This window comes from Balaenoptera physalus, assembly GCF_965194825.1.
Source record: "Balaenoptera physalus genome assembly, chromosome: 3".
NCBI classification, from domain to species: domain Eukaryota; kingdom Metazoa; phylum Chordata; class Mammalia; order Artiodactyla; family Balaenopteridae; genus Balaenoptera; species Balaenoptera physalus.
In genome coordinates, this window is record NC_138890.1 from 163,089,864 (window position 1) to 163,109,008 (window position 19,145).

The window sequence follows — 19,145 nt, forward strand, 5'->3', positions numbered from 1 at the left end:
TTTTTTTAGAATAACCACTTTTATGTGAAGCCCAGAGTTGCAGTCAACAATTTTGGAGTGAAACACTATGCTGGAGAGGTAACTCCCTTTTTTTTTTTTTAAATTTATTTTATTGATGTATAATTGATTTACAATGTTGTGTTAATTTCTGCTGTACAGCAAAGTGATTCAGTTATTATATTCTTTTTCCATTATGGTTTATCACAGGATATTGAATATAGTTCCCTGTGCTATACAGTAGGACCTTGTTGTTTATTCATCCCATCATGTTGTTAATCCCAAACTCCCAATCCAACCCTCTCCCACTCCCCCCCACCACCCTTGGCAACCACAAGTCTGTTTCTGTTTCGTAGATAAGTTCATTTGTGTCATATTTTAGATTCCACATGTAAGTGATATCATATGGTATTTGTCTTTCTCTTTCTGACTTCACTTAGTATGATAATCTCTAGGTCCATCCATGTTGCTGCAAATGGCATTATTTCATTCTTTTACTACAAATAGCTGAGTAGTATTCCATTGTATATATGTGCCACATCTTCTTTATCCATTCCTCTGTCAGTGAACATTTAGTTTGCTTGCATGTCTTGGCTATTGTAAATAGTGCTGCTGTGAACATAGGGGGTGCGTGCATCTTTTGAACTAGAGTTTTGTCCGGATATATGCCCAGGAGTGGGATTGCTGGATCACGTGGCATCTCTCTTGTTAGTTTTTTGAGGAACCTCCATACTGTTTTCTATAGTGGCTGCATCAGCTTAGTGTAGGAGGGTTCCCTTTTCTCCACACCCTTGGAGAGGTAACTTCTTAATCAAGATCCTTGCTGATATTTGCCCATTTCGTATGTAGAGAATAGTAATTTCAGAAGCCAGTCATAAATATATTGAACTAACATCTCTTCATGGACACAGCTTTTAAAGGGGATGCTTATGGCCTGAAATGATTCTTTTGATCAGTTCTGCCTTCTCTTGTTTATTTTGGAAAACCAGGTGCAGTATGACGTGCGGGGCATCTTGGAGAAGAACAGAGATACCTTCAGGGATGATCTTCTCAACTTGCTGAGGGAAAGCCGGTGCGTCAGTCTCCTCCCCGAGATGTCAGACTGATGTTTGTGCAGATGCTTTTAATTCACGAATATAGAAAAAATTAATGTGCAGGCAATTGATTTATCATCTTCTTTCCCGGGCAATATTTCATCAATAAAGTGATCCGAGAGATAGAAAATGGTACTAGCGGTAGTGACTACCATTTAATGAGGTAGCATTGGAATAGTAAATCTATCATGTTATGCAGGTGAGGAAATTAAGACTTAACAGTGATTAAGTGACTTGCTCAAGATCCCTCAACTAGATTTGATCTGGTCCGCTTGGCTCAGGGACCTAAGATTTTAACCAGTGTGACCTACTGTCTTCATAGCAAGCTTAGAGCTGTGCGTTAAATTGACTTCAGCCTCGGGTGTGTAGGACCCTCTGTCTCTCATTAGTGTAAGGGGTATCGAGAGAAATAAACAGGTATTAATTCAGCTAAAATGATAGATTAATTACCCATTCATTTATTCATTCATGAATTGTAAATTCACATCATTAAACCGGTAGTTAAGGAAAACATGCTGAAAGTTTTAGTGATTAGTTTAGCTATTTGTATGTATTAAACCAGGAGGCTTCCTATTTTTAGGAGGCTTTGTGAGAGAGAAAGGAGGAAAACAGCCCTTGCCTTAGAGTTGTCAATACCTGTGTCAGATCCAGCGTGAGTCTCTAACACACATATTTAACGTCTAAGGAGGGAAAGCACAATTACTAAAAAGCTGGAATACTTTTAGAAATGGAAACATTAGGTGGCCCCCTGTCACTTAGGTAGAATTGGGGTGAAGGGAACCCCTGTAAAGTGTCAGCTTAGAAGCTCAGGGTGGAAGTGTTTGATCTTTCAACTTGTTTTAACCCTCTTTTATGAGGATTCCCTAATTACAACCTTGTCAGCTATTTTTATTTTTAGATGAGTTTTCAGGCCTGTAAAAATGGCGACGTTTTAAAAATACCATAGCAGGTTACCTGTCTCTCAAAGCAGATTTAAAGGGATACATTTAAATAAAAGGCAGTGTCTTGAGGTTAACTGGAACATTTTGTTGTGAAAAAGAGCCCAGGCCTGGAGACCCGCGAGATGGCCTTTCACTGGTTGCCTCCGTCATAACGTCAAGCGGCTGTGGAAGTGGGGTGAAGAACGTTGTTTCAGCCCCACGTTTCTCTCTGTAGAAGGAGGGGCTTGGGCTATTTGCTGGCCCCGCTGTCTTTTGCCTTTGGCATCTGTGACGTTTTAATGGAACCCAAAGCTTTTCTCCAAAGTGCTCAAAGCACGGAGAAGTTCAAAGAGCGAGAATGAAACATCACCCTGGGATGAAAGTGAGAAAGGGTCAAGCAGAAGAGAAGTGATGAGGGAAGTGCTGGCATTGTCCCCCTGAGGGGCGTGGATGCCGGACCGTCTCTTTCGTGGTCCCCGCGAAGCCACCCCACACACACACACACCCCACCCCAGGTTTATAGCCCAGAGCATCTTCCGTGCAAGGAAGATAAAAAAAACTCCTGAGAAGCCTTTTACTTTCTCAGCAGTGGCAGTAGATTCTACAGAACGTTTAAATAATAATAACAACAAACATCAGCACTTAGGATGTGCCAGGCATCACACTCTGCCTTTTGCCTTCGCTTCCTCATTTCATTCTCACCCCAGCTTTATAGCATGAATCCCAAAGTGACCCCCGTTTTCCAGATGAAAAAACAGGCCTAGAGAGAGGCAAGCATCGCGTCTAAGTCACACAACTAGGAAGTGGGGGGGGGGCCTCACTCCAGAGTTAGCATCTTTCCACCTGTTACCTGGTCGCATCTTCCCCACCCTGAGGTGCACGAGACAAACCCCTCCCTTCCCCAGGGCGTGGAGGCTGCAGAAGCTCAGCAGAGCTCAGCGGTCCTAAGTGGCTTGTCGCCCTGAGTCATCTTCATCCCCGTCCCCTTCTCTTCCGCAAGACTCTAGTGCTCCGAAGCGGCCACGTCTGTTTTCAGTGCCTAAAGCTCTTTGGCAGTGGTTGGTGTGAAATCTTTGGACGCTGTCTTAGCTCTTCCAGGGTTTGGTGTGTTATTTTCAGTGGGGAAATGCATTGTGATTACAGTAATCCAGGACCTAATAACTGAGTGTGCACCCCTCATGGCCCTCCTGCTCTCCGCTCACACAGATTCGACTTCATCTACGACCTCTTTGAACACGTTTCAAGCCGCACGAACCAGGATACCTTGAAATGTGGAAGCAAACATCGGCGGCCCACTGTCAGCTCGCAGTTCAAGGTTAGTCTACGCTGCTGGCCTGGACGGATCCATCTTTATTGTGATTTTAAGAATTGAAAATAGGAAATGGGTATCTGTGAGGTCTGTGAAAGTGTTTATTTACTTATTTTTTTCTATCATCCTTTTAAACCAGACAGGGCTTTAGGAAGAAAATATACTTTTTTTTTTTTCCTGAGCCAGATGAAAAAAAAAAAGTAGATTTTTTTTTGTCTTGTTAAAAATAAATAGCTACTTATTCTAAGCTTACGAAATAGTAAGTCTTCATAAGAAGGACTGTTTGGTCATTTGGGGTCACTCTGATTTGTATTTAAAGACTCATGTGCATATAAAGTATCTTTCTTCCTGTGTCTGGATTGTTTTTATTTTTCCCAGGTATGTTTACAGTATCATAACTAGGAAGAATAACCAAGTGCATGGTTAAACAAGATCAGTGTCAGTTACCTTGTCCACATGTCCAGAATTCAGGGAAAATAAGAAACATTCTTATGTGCATTTTAAGTATGTAAGCCTTTTAGGTAGTTTAGAGGCAGATAACACGAAGACCATTTCTCTAACTTAGTTGTTCTGCTTTACCCCCAAATCTTAGCATGAGGGGGAGCTGGAGGCATGTCAGTCAACAGACCTTTATTAAATTTGCCCTCTGGGAGGCTCTCTTCCATTTAGTTAATCAAAGTTGGATGCTTTCGAGGTGGGCGGGTTCCGTGTTAAGGTCTGTTTTACAGCATGGCTGGGGATGAGCTGGCCCACAGCACCACGGCTGACAGTGTTGGGCAGGTGTGACCCTTACAGGATACAATAATAATAATAGCTGCCGTTTATCATACACCCTCTATGTTCCAGTCATTGGGGGCTGATCACTTTATATATGCTACCTTGTTCACTTCTCCCATATTCTTAGAAGTACGTATTCTTGTCCCCACTTTACAGATGAGGAAGCTGAGGTTTAGAGAATGGAGGCTTGCTCAGTCCCTCTGAGGACTGAAGCTAGGATTTGAATTGAACCTCGGTCTGTCTGACTCTAAACCCTAGGCTCTTAATCATCCAGCGGCGTTGTTACATTGTCTTTTTCTGGGTCAGTGTTGCCTGGAGTTGTCTTGGAAGGCTTTGTGGATGTTTGGGACTTAACTTGGACTAGGAATCAACGAAATGGAAGAGAGTGGGCAGGGCTTCCAGGCAGAGACAAAGGCAAGAGGCGGACTCCTGAGTCAGGAATGTGAGTCCTGTTCCCAGAGGACGGGACACCTTCTATGAAGTTAAGTGGGTACCATACCAGAGTATGAAGGGCCATGAATTCCAGGACATTCTGTCATCTGTGAGAAATCCTAAAGCTTTCTGAGCACAGAAATAACGAATCAATGTAGTAGACGACCCAGTTTCTTCAACAGTAAAATTGTAAGAAGGAAGAAACAGACAAATGGAGATGAGGGAAAACCAACGGATTAAAACAGACTGAATAGATATATCAACCAACTACACTACTACGGGGACCTTATTTGCATTCTGATTTCAAAGAATACACTATTTAAAAATTATGAAATTCGAGACAGTTGAGTATTTTAAAATGAAACTTGAGCTAGTTGCACCTTTTCACATTGATATTAAGGAATTTGTGTTAAATCTTTTCAGGAACGATATTGTGGTTACCTCTGTATGTTTTAAAGTTTTTAGCCTTTGAGAATACATAGTGAAATATTGAGGAATGAAATAACACAATGTCGGGGATTTGCTTTCCTACTAGAAGTGGGCGTAATGTGTACGGGGATGGGGTTCAGATGAGGTGAGATGAGCCGGCAGCTGAAGCTGATACTGGGTACTCATTACATGCTCTGTCTGCTTTGGTAAATGTTAAAAAACCTTCACAGTTAAAAAAAACTTAAAAGACAGTAGTATTACAGAAGATTGATCTGCCTGGTGATTTGAAGGAAGAATGAGAGATTTTAGCTCAAAGACCAGTGAGGTACTGGTATAAGCTGTCATTTTGATGGAAATAATTAATTAAGAGGAACAACTTCACTGGAGAGTGGATACTTCTCAGGTTTTCTGTATAAACATTGAAATATCCCAGGGTGGTTTTTTTGCTGGTTAACAGAACAGTTTTTTGTTTGTTTGTTTATGGTACTATGTCAAGGAAGTAATAAATGAGTTTTGCGTATGTAAAATAACTTCTATGACAATTATAATACCTTTGTTTTATTAGAATGACATGATTAAAAATAAAAATGCTATTATTCCTCAGATATATATTGTTTTCTTTTTCTTATTTCTGATGAGTGCCTAGGGTGCTGAGAAATTTAAAGACACAATAAGAGACTAAATCAACATATACTTTTTCCTTTCTAATAGGACTCCCTGCATTCCTTAATGGCAACGCTAAGCTCCTCTAATCCTTTCTTTGTTCGCTGTATCAAGCCAAACATGCAGAAGGTAAGATTTACGACAGTTCTAGACTGACACTGTCTTATTTAAGGACACCGCCTCCTGGTGTGGTTACTCAGAGATTTGGTTTCTCCAAAGTCCTTTCATTATAGATGGTTGGAAATGTATATGACATTATTATAATATAACATTCACTGGAAAAAATCCCTTTGTCTTTTGGGCCTGTTTGTCTGCTTTTGAATGATGCCATTATGCTTTAGAGAAATCTGGTTTAAAAGAAAACATTGTGAAGCCTTTGCATTTTTTTTTTAAGCATTGGTTTGAAATTCTTGGGCAAGCTCCAGAATGTGATATACCTTTTTTGGAAGAAATGGTTGGTGTGTTTTTTGTTGTGGTAGAGTTCTTTTTCATTTTATTTTCTTTTGCTTTATTGTTAAACATGACAGTGTCTGTATTCTAAGTAGTAATAATGGATTTTAAGAACTTTTACTCGTTGGTTGTAACTAATTAGCAAGACTCCTGTTGTCGGAAGTTTTTGTGTCTAGGCTCTTGGTTTTAGCTTTTCAATGCCATATCCCGATCAGAAACAATGTGGGTTTTATACAGAGAATCTATCTGAACAAAAAAGATTTAGTATTAGGTGAATGCAGCTGTTGAGTCTAAGGCTAAATGGGCAACTTGCCGTAAAGTGCTGTTAAAAAACTGAAATTATTTTGATTTGGCAAACATCTGCTCTTAGTTACCCCTGTAAAGAAAGGAAAGCCCCCAACAAAATAATAATGTCAAGGGCCTCTCGTGTGGAAGAACTAGATGCTATCCTCATAAGGATTAAGATAAGGAATCTGACCTGAACTGTTTCCTATGAGACTTGTGTTATGTTCCATAATGCTGCTGTCAATAACTTTGCTGATGCTAAATCTTATTTTTATTTTGTTTACCAGTTACCTCTGACTTAATATTACAGTGATTCCTCACTTACAGTTTAAGGTTTTTTATAAGAACCACAGTGTTGAATTCTGTCTTCTAGGAAGGCAAAACTCAATGAGGGGAGAATAATCTGTTTCGTTTGTTACCTTACTCTGAGGTGTGATGGGGAGAGTTTGGCATTTGTGTGGCGTAAAGTAGCTGAGACTGGGGTTCTGTAGATCTGTGATGACTTAATGTGCATCGGTTCTGGCAGTTGACATAGTAACTCATCTTTTCGTTTTCAAATTTATAGTAAAATGTTTTAGGTTATCACCAAAAACGGCAACTAACTTAACAATACATAGCTTTCTTTGACATAATGTTGGAAATTAATAGTTAAAACATAACCATGTACCATGTCAGCTGGCTTATATCCACCTGCTGTGCATTATAAAACCCCAGTGGGCAGGATCTACAAGATGATATAAATGGGCTTTGCGTTTTGGGTCTACATTCACAGGAGCTGTGTAACCTCTGCCAGTGTTTCTTTCTTCTTTTTACAACAGGGGTAATAATACCATAACTTAAAGATGCATGTTTTCCCGCAATTTAAGGTCTTGGGTATTGAGATGCATCTTACAGCTTTTTGGCGAACCATAGTTTAAGTGGGAACTCTTTTCTCTCTTCTTAGTGGTGCAGTAATTGTGCAGTTTTACAGCCATTGGCACCTTAGATTCAAAGAAATGGAGGGGACCTGCCAGTGCTTATTTATAAGGACAGAAATTTGAATTTTAAAATCTCAGTCCTCCATGTTTTTGTTTCCTTTCTTGGATGGCATGGACTTCGTTTTTCCTTTAAATCGTAATCACTTTTGAAATCAGGCCTGCTTGAAAATACATCAACAGCCAGAATGTTGAAGAAATTGCCTCTTTTTGATGTTTATTTTTCCTTGCTGGGACTTGGTTGTGCCTAATTGCTTTGGTGTTTGCATTTTAAAAAATGACCCAACCCAGTCTCTGGTTCCATTTCTGTTGGCTCACAGCCCTTTTCACCTCCTGACCGGTGGCAGGCACTAATTAATAACCTGCCAGGAGATGGGCTGAAGAAGACTTTGAAAAACGTCTCCGTGCCATTTTCAAGGCACCCAGCAAGTCAGACATGAGAACTGACTTGTCTGAGGCCTAAGATGTAGGTGTAGTATTAAGTGTGAAGGGGCTAATTAGACTATGGAAATAGTAAATTACAACTCGCTTAGCATTCATTTAGTTCCGTTGCAAATATTGGAGTGTTACTGGTGATGATATAGGAAATACATGTAAACAACCCTCATTTAGAGTTTCTTATGACTTTTCTTTTGTCCAAAGATAGATGCTTCTAGAAATCTCACAGGGAAAATCTTGCTTGCCTTTGCCCAGAGATGGGGAATGTGTATTTCCTCAGTCCTCACCTCATGCCCTCCTCAAGTCAGACGTTCATTACGGGGGCTTGAGAGGATGTATTCAGATGTACGTATATAGAGGTGTTTTGTACATCATTCAGGCATGTAGATCATGGATTTGGGCAGCTTCTAGAGGTTTCTTTTGGCAATTCTGTGACCCAAAAGGCATAAGAACAATGGCTGTAAAGCCTGTGGCCTGGAGAACTGTGGCCTTAGAAAAAGTGGAGTAGTGGCTTGGTGCTTTTACGAGCCTGTGCAGCACATCCAAGGCTCCCGTGGTGGCCTGGCCAGTGTGTGCACACGGCCCCGTGGGCCCCAGGCCTGTGGTACAAGCTGCCTCCTCTCCTTGGCAAGTGTGTGAGGCTCAGGATGGGCACTTGGGGTCCAAGCATCTAGAAATCCTTTTGTGGGAATATTACAGGTTTTCGTTATTTGGGATTTTTATGTTTTGCTTTGAAAAGCTGGTGTAAGCAGGGAGAACATAACTGACATGCTGGAACGATTATGTCAATTCAACTATTATAGTATGTGGACTTTTTTCTTTTTGTGAACAATTTGTAGCTAATCCTGAGCGTTGCAAAGAAGGCACTTCACTAGCGTTGCTGAGAAGTCCTCCTGGCGCTAAGTGATGAAGAAAATAAAGGCATACCTCTTGGTAGGGGCTGGCCTGCAGCCAGTTCTTTGCCTCAGATGGCACTGAAGGATGCAATCCTCCCCTCAGCTTAGAATTTTCAGTTTACAAAGGGCAGACTTCTCCATCAGACGGGTTTTAGTGGGTGACGTGGCCTCATAGCTTTTTTCTGTTGTGGTTTGCTTTAGGCAATAGTGTTTCTGGCCAGAAGTGCCCAAACCAACCCCAGGAGATTTCTGTATCGAAGAAAACCTGCTTTGCCTCCTCAGAATTTCTCCCCAAGGGTGTCCCGTGATCTCTGCCTTCTCTCCCTACCTGGTGCAAATAACTTCTAGTCAGAGAAGTCTGTTATTAACATTCCTTAGAAAAACCCTGCGGAGGTGCAGGGCAGAATTAAAGAAGGGGACAGACCGATAGCTATCAGGAGAACCGTCCGGGCGTGAGAACTGGTTGTCTGCGCTTCCCAGCCCCGAGTGCGAGGCGGGGCCCACTTGCTGCAGGCGCGGAGCGGGGCTGTCGCGTGGAGCACGCCTGGCTGGCCCTCCTCTCTCTTCTTCTGTGGGTTGGACGTGAGGAGCTCTCGGGTTCTAGGGAGAAGCGTCCTCAACTCCTGCAGGGTCATCTTTGAGCTTTTTTTTTTTTTTTTTTAAATAAATTTATTTATTTATTTATTTTTGGCTGCATTGGGTCTTTATTGCTGCACGTGGGCTTTCTCTAGTTGCGGCGAGCGGGGGCTACTCTTCGTTGTGGTGCGCAGGCTTCTCATTGTGGTGGCTTCTCTTGTTGCAGAGCACGGGCTCTAGGCGCACGGGCTTCAGTAGTTGTGGCGCGCGGGCTTCAGTAGTTGTGGCTCGCGGGCTCTAGAGCTCAGGCTCAGTAGTTGTGGCCCACGGGCTTAGTTGCTCCGCGGCATGTGGGATCTTCCCGGACCAGGGCTCGAACCCGTGTCCCCTGCATTGGCAGGCGGATTCGTAACCACTGAGCCACCAGGGAAGTCTCCATCTTTGAGCTTTAACCCAGCATAAGCGTATCCTCAAAGATTCTGTCAGGTCTTCTCCAAAAAGGCAGGACATGGGTCCCCTGAGTGGCCCTGACCCTGGGAGCTGCTGGGGGAAGGCTTCTAGCAGAGGTGGCTGCATGGGGTCAGGTTTATCTAGGGGAAGAGTGAAGAAGAGGGGTGTCCATGCCGAGGGGAGATCGGAGACCAGGCCTGCCAGGAGGGAAGCCGTGCAGTCTGTGAGCCGGACTGCAGTCGTATTTGCCGGAAAATGAAACATCAAGCAGGAGAATGAAGCTGGAGACACAGGACTGGCCTGGCTGTGGGCGTCTTGTCTTAAAGCACTGTCTCCAGGCCCCGAGACATGAGGACGTGTGAACCGTGTCACGCCGAAGTCGTCTTTAAGAGACTTCAGGGGAGGCCAGTGCTTTCCTCTGAAGTGACTCCTGCTGACCTGTGTCCCTCTCTTTCATGGGGCCGCTGCTGACACCAGACTAGGTCCCTCTTTTAGACGACACTCAGGACCACACATGAAGTGAGAACGCTGCGCTGGCATTACGGAAACACGAGCCTTTTGTTTCCAGAGGCATCATGATTTGATTAATGGCTTCATGAATCGAGAACATTTAATCCTGGGGACTCATATTTTGTGTGAACCAGGTGCTGCCTGCCATTTTTTTCCCTAGTTGTTTTTGTTTTTGTTTTTTTAAACAGAGGCCAAACATTTCTTTAAATAATTCTGATGATATTGTAGCATATTTCCTACCTTGAATTTTTTTGTCCTATTTTATTCTTCCTAGATCTTTTTCTCTCTCATTTTATTCATCTTATTTCTCTTGAGCCTTACTGAAACTTTATTCCAGTGACCCTTTACATTTCTTTTTAGGCTTTGGTGTCTCTACCTCAGTGCTACTTTCTGAATAAGGTATTCCACAAATACGGAAGACCTTGGCCAAGTACAACTTTGCAGGGCCTGCCTCTTCCATCTTTGTGCCCCGCTGTGTAGCTCAGCCAGCATCCAGACTGTCATATGTGCTCAGTAAACGTTGAATCAAATTGCTCATAAAAGGACACCATGGAGTTGCTCATGGTGTGTGAGTACTTGACTTTGCCAGAGATGAAGACTTAACGCACTATCTTGAATCCTTACTGCTATGCGTTCCATTTTGGTTTGTTTAATTGTTTTTGGATCATCTTCGATTTGTATAGTTGGAAGTTACCCTAGGGATACACCACTAGGTCAGTATTAGAGTGATGTCCTTACTGTGATCCAGTCTTTCTGTGTTAATGTGTTCTCTCTCCCTCTCCCAGCTGGCCCCCTTCTCAGACATGGCGCCCCCCCGGCCCCCCCCGCCAAACCTCCAGGGTTTGGAGCCCTTTTGGAACAGCCAAGCACAGCACTGGAGACTCATTCACAGACACTTTAAGTTGGGCTTGGTGCTTCATACTCAGACACTGAGATCTCTAAGTGGGATCCCCCTCGGGAATGTGTTCCCTGGGCATGACTGAGTGTGCAAATCTGCCAGATAACAAGGGTTTAACCTAGAAGGTTAAACACTGGATTTTAGCATTTTGATTGAACTTTCTGGAATTGTACATCATTCAGTCCAAACATCTATTACCGTATTGAATCGAAGACTCCCATGGTTGTAAAGGGCACCATTATTTATACATCCCTGTGGAAGCAGAAGCTCTACCTAGTTAACCAGGGCACGATGCTGTCTTATCTCCAGGCGCTTGCTTTTTAATTTGCAAGAATGAAGTGGAGGTCATTCGTCCACCGCAAATCCTTGCTTCACTGATAACACACTTACACCTTGTCACCCTGTTTCCAGGCCTTTCTGCAGATAAAATAGCTTTCTGTTTCCCCGATGACTCTAGAGAGGAGGATTTAGACTACATTTAAAGGACAGCTGGACTCAGTGCAAGTACTTCCAATAGTGCCTGTGATTTTCAAAGACATTGAAAAGCTGTGATGAAATCCACGCACATCCGTGTATGGAATTACGGCATGATGGTCAGCAAGTCACAGACACATTCAGGCAATCTGAGAGGGGAACATATTTGCGTTAAGAATTGATGAAATAGGTCGGTTTATCCCCTTTCAATGAGACGCAAAAGGATCAGCCTCCCTCTTCCTAAATAATTCCCAGGAACAGAGAACTTACTCTTTCCTTACACCTAAAGGCACCCTGTTGTCTTTTTAAAAGCTCTTACTATTTATGGGAAAGGTTGTACTTGTACTGCATGAAATCTGCATTTCCGCATCTTCCGTTCACTGGTTTTCATCAGTGCATAGGTGGCCCTGCTCCACTCCCGGCTGAGACATGGGGTGCAAGGTGCCCTGGGTCTAGCGAGCTCTGATACACAGAGGCCCCGCCCATGTGGGCAGGCTATTGCTCAGGTGCAGGGCCCCTGAAGCATTGGGATGAAATCGAAATAGATCAAAGGTGTGTGACTGGTTATCTGTCGAGCCTGTTGTCACTGAGCGGTTGTGTGGCTTTGGGATTGTTTCCTTTTCTCCAAAGTGTGTAAAGTAATGGTGCCTGCTTAGGGGAGCAGCTGTAGGTATTAAATGAGGTAACGGGGACGTGAAACAGCTACACTGAACTGTATGAACCAGTCCATACTTGCGTTACGTGTTTGGGTTGGAAAATATGCTCACTTCATCCTCACAAGGTTAACCCCCAGTTTAAGCTGAATCAAGGAAAAGCTAAGACTATTGCCAGACCTTTTCCTTTTTGAGTTTAGTTTTAAATCTCATACCCTTGGCAGATTGTTGTAACTAGCTGCTGCTTTTTGTTTTTCTTTTTCTTTTTTTAATTTCCTTTAGTCTTTGACATGGTTATGGGATGAACATTTTGATTTCATTTTTTAAAAAAAACGAATAGACCTTCTTTTTTAGAATATTTTAAAATTTACAGAAAATTTGAGCATAGAGTACAGAGAGTTCCTGTATCACTCTCGCCTCCGACACACACACACAGACACACACACACACTTTCCCCTATTATTCACATCTTGCGTTAGTGTGGTACATTTGTTATCATTAGTGAACCAGTATTGATCTATTATTATTAAAATCCAAAGTTATAACATTAAAGTTCACCGTGTCGTATGATTGAGTTTTGACAAATGATACCATTGTGATGTGTCAAAGTGCTAAATGTTCATCATCTATTCACAACACAGTGAACGTTTTTTTCAAGTAAAATTTTATGAGAATAGGATAGTTTCTGATTGCCTGGCCAAAGGGTGAAGATTGAGAATGAAGTTTCTATAGCACACAATCTGAATGACACTGCTTTATAGAGAAGAGACTGATGAAAAAATGGAGGAGGAGAGAGAGCATAGGAGAACCGGGAAGGGAGGATGTTTTAGAACTATCTGGATTGTCAGACTCTCAATCCTCCCTACATTCACTTAGTCTTAACAGCCTCTGGAGATGATTCCCCTTCCTCTGCATCCTTACTGGAAAATGCCCACTTGGCATTCAGTAACCTTCCATAATTCTTCCTGGCTTTCTGATTGCCACTCCTGTTGCCTCTTCTCCTGTAACTGGAGCACTCTTCGCCAGCATTTTTGACTTTTGAGAACATCACCTACCCACAACCTAAAAAAAAAGCAGCTCTACCTTTCCAGGAAATTTTAGTAGAGGAAGCATTAAAGCTACCATTCTTCTCCCTAAACAAAACAATCCCGCTAAACCCCTCAGTGGTCACTTGAATCCTGTTTACCGAGTTGTCATGGCAACTATTCAGGAGCGCTATGCAAAGACCAGGATAAATAGCCAGAAATGAATCTGGGCTCAAGGGAGGGGTGTTGTTCTCAGGGTGGACTTTCCAAGATCACAACTACATGCTTGGTTTTGTCCTGGGGCGTTTTTCCTTTTTAATGTTAGTCATCTTTGAAAATTCAGAGTCTTTGGACCTTCAAATGACTTTGCATGTTTGTTGGTGCATGCAAGGTGATTCGTTTGCTCCGACGGTCAAAAGTATCTTCGGCAGTTGTTATCCCGCCAGCCTCACCAGGCTGGACTTCTTTCAGAAGAATCAGGAATTAAGCAAGCAGAGCCCAAGACACCACATAAAAGACTGGGAACAGCAGTGAGCTGAAGAAAGCCCGTTTTTGTGTCTGTCGGCTCAGATGCTTGTAGCCCGGACTGCTAAAGATGCAGCCATTTACAGTGGACAAAAGCTGAAGGGGGCAAAAGAAACCCAAGGTAGGGGTTTTTCTCTTATTTGCACTGCTTAAAAGTTTCACAGTGATTGCAGTACTGTAGACTTTTGTAGAGGAGTTTTTTAAGCCTGAGGAAAACAGGTTTTTGCCGTCTCTCTGAGTACCAGAAGTGTTTAGTTTCTAAACAAATGGGTAAGTGCTGATTTTGATTGCATGTACAAGTTTGAACTACTAATGCTTTGTAAAAACAAAAGACATAACCTCTTGGCTAAGGCATTGATAATGCAATATATTTTTTGGTATGGAATTCATCTTTTATAGGAAAAATCATTTTTAATATTAGGTTGCACCGGGAAATGGTGAGTGGTCGTTTCTTTTGTTTGAATTTGTTATGTCAAAGAATTTCCCTTTAAAAAATTATATGCTACAGTTTTGCAGCTTTTTCTTGCCCTGTGCTTTATACCAGCCTTTAAATAAATCTGCACAAGAATCGGCATCTTTATAAGTTGTATTATAAACTGTTTGATACACAAGTATGGAACTGGGAAAAGTTACAGGAATTGAATGGTGATTTGTTTAATATCATGTGCTTGTTTCACACAAGCATAAACTTGCCGATATTTTGCAATCTGCCTGGGAGAAACCTGATGAGACACATTTTGCTGAGATCCTCTTGTTCCCCAGAGGAGAACTCCCTAAGGAAAGAACATAATAAAGAGCGTCTGAAATGCTAATCTCTGCTTCTACTGCCACTTGAATGTGTTCAGCTGATTTCTATTCAGTTGCTAAAAGTGCCCTTTAAGGGAATAAGTGTTTTAAATGTGAAGGTGGTCTTTCATATTAAATTGAGTTACATTTAAAAGAAAAGAATAATAATGTGGCTGGCTGCCACTTAGCCAAATCTGCTTTCCCCGAAATAGATTTCTAGTGCCAAGTGAAAACCGAATGTTAGAACATTTTATTTTTACCATCAGTTTTTGCAATCTTAAGGGTAATTAATCTGACGTAAAATTAATAACCATCATAAGAGAAAGACGAAGTGTAAGTCACCTTCAAGAAAGTGCCACATATTTCTGACTCTTTCATCGTGTTGTACCTCTGGGTTTTCTCACCTGTATTTCTGTGCTTAAACATATAGATCCCCAGTTCCAGAATCCTATTGTTGTTTGCAGTGGGGGAATACAGTCACTCTCAGATGAGTAATATTTCACTCTCTCTGACGAGCACCATGGCATGGTGAAGGGTACGTTTGCGAAGGCACCCCAGACGGCCCTGCTTGCTTCCCCACCTGGGAGGTGCCATCTGCCAAGATGGGTAAATATTTCCCCTGCACCCACTGTGAAGGGTAGCCACACCACCTCCCTGCAGCCCTCTGGCTGTACATTTTTTGGCTTAGCTTGATGAACTTCTAGAATAGCATCCAGTCAGAACAGCAGCCCAATCCAGCATTTGAGCCATTCCCAGTCCCAGACCAACTATGAATCATAGGCAAACTGCGATTGTGTGTGTGTGTGTGTGTGAGTGTGTGTGTTTTCTAGCCTAAGTGGCTCCGTATTAATGTTTTCGCCGGCAGCCCCCTTAATGTGAGATTTCTGTTTGTGACTTTGCTGTAAAACTCACCACTGCCCACCCAGCATCTGTATGAAGGATCGACTCTAAAAGCTGCGTTTCCCCTCAATGACTGGAGCGAAGGGTCCGGGTTTTGGAGACCAGAGAATGGGTACTGGGGGAAGATTGCAGTGTGGTGTTTGGGCTCAGAGTCTGAACGTCCCTGGCTTTTCTCAGACTTGGAGAAAGCTCTCTGCCTTCACCCGCTCCTCAGCATTTCCCTGTGTTGGCCTTTGACCCTGGGGAGTTCCCCTGTTCCTTCCTCAGGCCAGCTCTTTCCCTAATACTCAAAAATACTACTACAGTGAACAGTAACTATTCAGTAAACATCATTACAATAGTTACTAGGTTTTGCCTGCATCCCTCCCCAATATAAAAGCAATACTTATTGATTATAAAAGATTTGGAAAATATGCAAAATACAAAGAAAAAAACCTCTTTAATTTACAGTTACCTATAATTTTACTACCAAGAGACAATCCTTACATTTTATTGTATATATAGCTTTTCCTTTAAATTGGGATCATAGTCTACCTCAATTATGTAACTTACTTTTTTTTAATCAATATTTTTTATTGAAGTATAGTTGATTTACAGTGTTGTGTTCATTTCTGCTGTACAGCAAAGTGATTCAGTTATACACATATATATATTCTTTTTCATATTCTTTTCCATTATGGTTTATCACAGGATATTGAATATAGTTCTCTGTGCTATACAGTAGGACCTTGTTGTTTATGCATTCTATATATAAAAGCTTACATCTGCTAACCCCAACTTCCCACTCCACCCCTCCCCAAACCCCCTCCCCGTTGGCAAACACCAGTCTGTTCTCTGTGTCTGTGATTCTGTTTCTGTTTCATAGAAAGGTTCATTTGTGTCATATTTTAGATACCACATATAAGTGATACGGTATTTGTCTTTCTCTTTATGGTTTACTTCACTTAGTATGATAATCTCTAGTTGCATCCATGTTGCTGCAAATGGCATTAGTTTGTTCTTTTTTATGGCTGAGTAGTATTCCATTGTATATATACACTGCATCTTCTTTATTCATTCATCTGTCAATGGACATTTAAGTTGTTCCTGTGTCTTAGCTATTGTGAATAGTGCTGCTATGACCGTAGGGGTGCGTGTATCTTTTTGAATTATAGTGTTGTCTGAATATATGCCCAGGAGCGGAATTGCTGGATCATATGGTAATTCTGTTTTTATTAACTTTTTTATTAATATATCTTAAAGTATTCCTGTGTTTTTTTTCATGACTGTATACACTTGTCAGTGGCTGTGCTTTAAGTCAAATTTCTATTATTGGATTATTTCCTTTATTTCTTATTGTAAACAATGCTGCTTACTGTATTATTCATGTGTGTAAATATTTGTGCTCATTTAAGGCTGTTTCCTTAAGGTAAATTCTCAGAAGTTTATTTGCTAAAATCAGAGTAGGCACATTGTTATGACTTTGATGTGTACATACACACATGGACAGCTTGCCCTTCATTAAGGCCAGCAACAGGAAAAGTTTTTGCAATGTGTAACAATGGATTCAGAGCCTTACTATATAAAGAGCCCTCACAAATCAATAAGAAAATAACAAATATTTTAGTAGAAAAATGGGTAAAACACATGAACAAGAAATTTGCAAAAGGTGTGATACAAATGAAAAATAACCTGACAACGTCAATAGTATAATCAAAGAAATAAAACCTAAAATAGTGAGATAGCCTTGCCAATGTGAAGATTGGATGAGTTTTTGGTTTTCCGTGTTCAGTAACATGTTCCAGGGTCTGTGACTATTTGAGGAAACTCCCATTCATGTACTTTGCCACTGGGAGTTTAAATTGTTGCAGCCTTTCTGAAGGACAGTCTCGTCCTGTCTTCCTGATTTAACTTTTCTTGCCTCCCCTGGGACCATAGTCCATCAGTTTTTCTCTCTTGGGCTGTAAAGGGTTCCTTCTCCCAGGATCCCATCTCCTTGCTGATACTTTCATTGTATTTATTTATGTAAAAGAAAGGGGAGGTGGGAGTGAATAGGGACTTGACCGGGTTCCCCCTAGAGCAGTCTTCTTTTCACTGCTGAACATTTCTAAAAAGAGGCCGTGCCCGTTTTCTTATTTCTGAGGCTATGCCATCCAAGCTGCCTCTGCCTCTGTCCTGCTGAAAGCTTCCAGGTAGACTTTTTCTCTGCCCTGCCCTCCTAATCTCCACCTCCCGCCCCCAGGGCTGTGGCATCACCAGCCATCTCCTCCTTCCTGGCACTTCTCTGACCAAGCCTCCTCCCCCCTCCCTTTCCCCTCCCCCTCCCTCTCTTGACTGGTTCCCTGGGTGTAGGCCTGGCCTCGGGTGCTGCCCTCACCTCCTCACCTGTGCTGTTCCCAAAGAAACGCTCACTTCTCTCCTTCTCCTCTCAGCCCAGGTGAGTACCTTTCTGCTGTGTTTTCCCAGCCTGAAACCCTCCTCTAAGCTTTGGCCTCATAGCCCAGCTTTGTAACCTACTTCTTTCCTGGGTCTGTGCTTGGCCAGCACTTCAAACTGAAATGTGTCCATAATTAAATTTCACATCCTTTTCCTTCCACCTCCTTGTTTAACCTTTTTTAAATGTATCGGGTTAGGGCAGAGTGTCTCAACCTTGGCACTGTTGACATTTTGGACAGGACAGTTCTTTGCTAAGGGGCACTGTCCTGTGCATTATAGGACGCGTAGCAACAGCCCTGCCTTCTCCCCATAGATGCCAGTCCCACCCCACTCCCCCCCACCCCCCGCCAAATGTTTATAGACACCTCCAGATGTCCCCCAGAGGGCGAAATTGCCCCTGGTTGGAAGTCACTGGGTTAAGGTGTCAACGCTGATTATTTCTTGGGTTTATCCTTATTTTTCCGTTGCTCTTGGTAAAAAAATGGCATCTACAACTTAATTTTTATTATAGCGCTTGTTACGGCTTTGAACCTTGTTTTAACTGATGAATATACGGTGAAAATAATATCCTTTAACATTTTTCACAGGTATTGAATCATTAAATGAAAACATATATTACTGTTTTTTTTCCTAGTAAGTAGTATTAGAAAATTTAAAATTTGGGGGGGCGGGGGTGGAGTGCCCTGGATATCAGCATATCCTGCAGGATTACGTAATCGCTCTGTGCTCTCCACTTTCTCAGATGAATGGATGTCCTAGTTTCAGCCACTGTGAAAGGGTAAAACAGCTCATTAAAGTGTGCCAGATGCTTTCTTTGCCAGTATTTCACTAAAAAGGGAATACTGTTTAGCTTTAAGAATTCTGCGATAGACTCAAAAAGTTTGCCATTACGAAATGAAAGTGTCCCTGTTAAAAATGTGTGAAAATTTCACCAGTGAAGGAATGTTTTAGATACTATTTAACGCTTTTTTCAAAAGTCTCTTTAGATGCAAGAAAATGAAGTTTGAACATGCACAGTAAGTTTGAGTTACTGAGATTTCAGTCTCTGAGCTTTAGGCACAGGACAAGGGTTTGCATATGAAGTCTTTCAGGCATCCCTTGATGTTGTTTTCAGTGGGACAGTTTAAATAAGGTTGTTACATATATAAGTAGCAGAAGGTTTAAGGTTGTTACACTATGTAAGTAGAGGACTGAGGCCAATTTTGCTGAGCTGGAAAAACAAACCCCACCAGATGATTCCAGCCACATGTAAAGAATCTTGAATATGTT

The 19,145-nt window shown here is 42.0% G+C and overlaps 1 protein-coding gene across 4 annotated transcripts in view; it reads left to right on the forward strand.

The window, feature by feature from the left end:
• MYO10 (myosin X) overlaps nucleotides 1-19,145 on the forward strand; it is a 214,272-nt gene that overhangs the window by 136,859 nt on the left and 58,268 nt on the right. For 3 of the 4 annotated variants that reach the window (XM_082453666.1, XM_082453665.1, XM_082453667.1), the window contains 4 exons: nucleotides 10-78; nucleotides 987-1,069; nucleotides 3,218-3,326; nucleotides 5,670-5,750. In XM_082453666.1, coding sequence (XP_082309792.1) covers nucleotides 10-78; nucleotides 987-1,069; nucleotides 3,218-3,326; nucleotides 5,670-5,750 — 342 coding nt within the window. Of the gene's footprint in view, nucleotides 1-9; nucleotides 79-986; nucleotides 1,070-3,217; nucleotides 3,327-5,669; nucleotides 5,751-13,512; nucleotides 13,897-19,145 lie in introns of those variants that run through there. The other variant, XM_082453668.1, reaches the window with a different exon arrangement.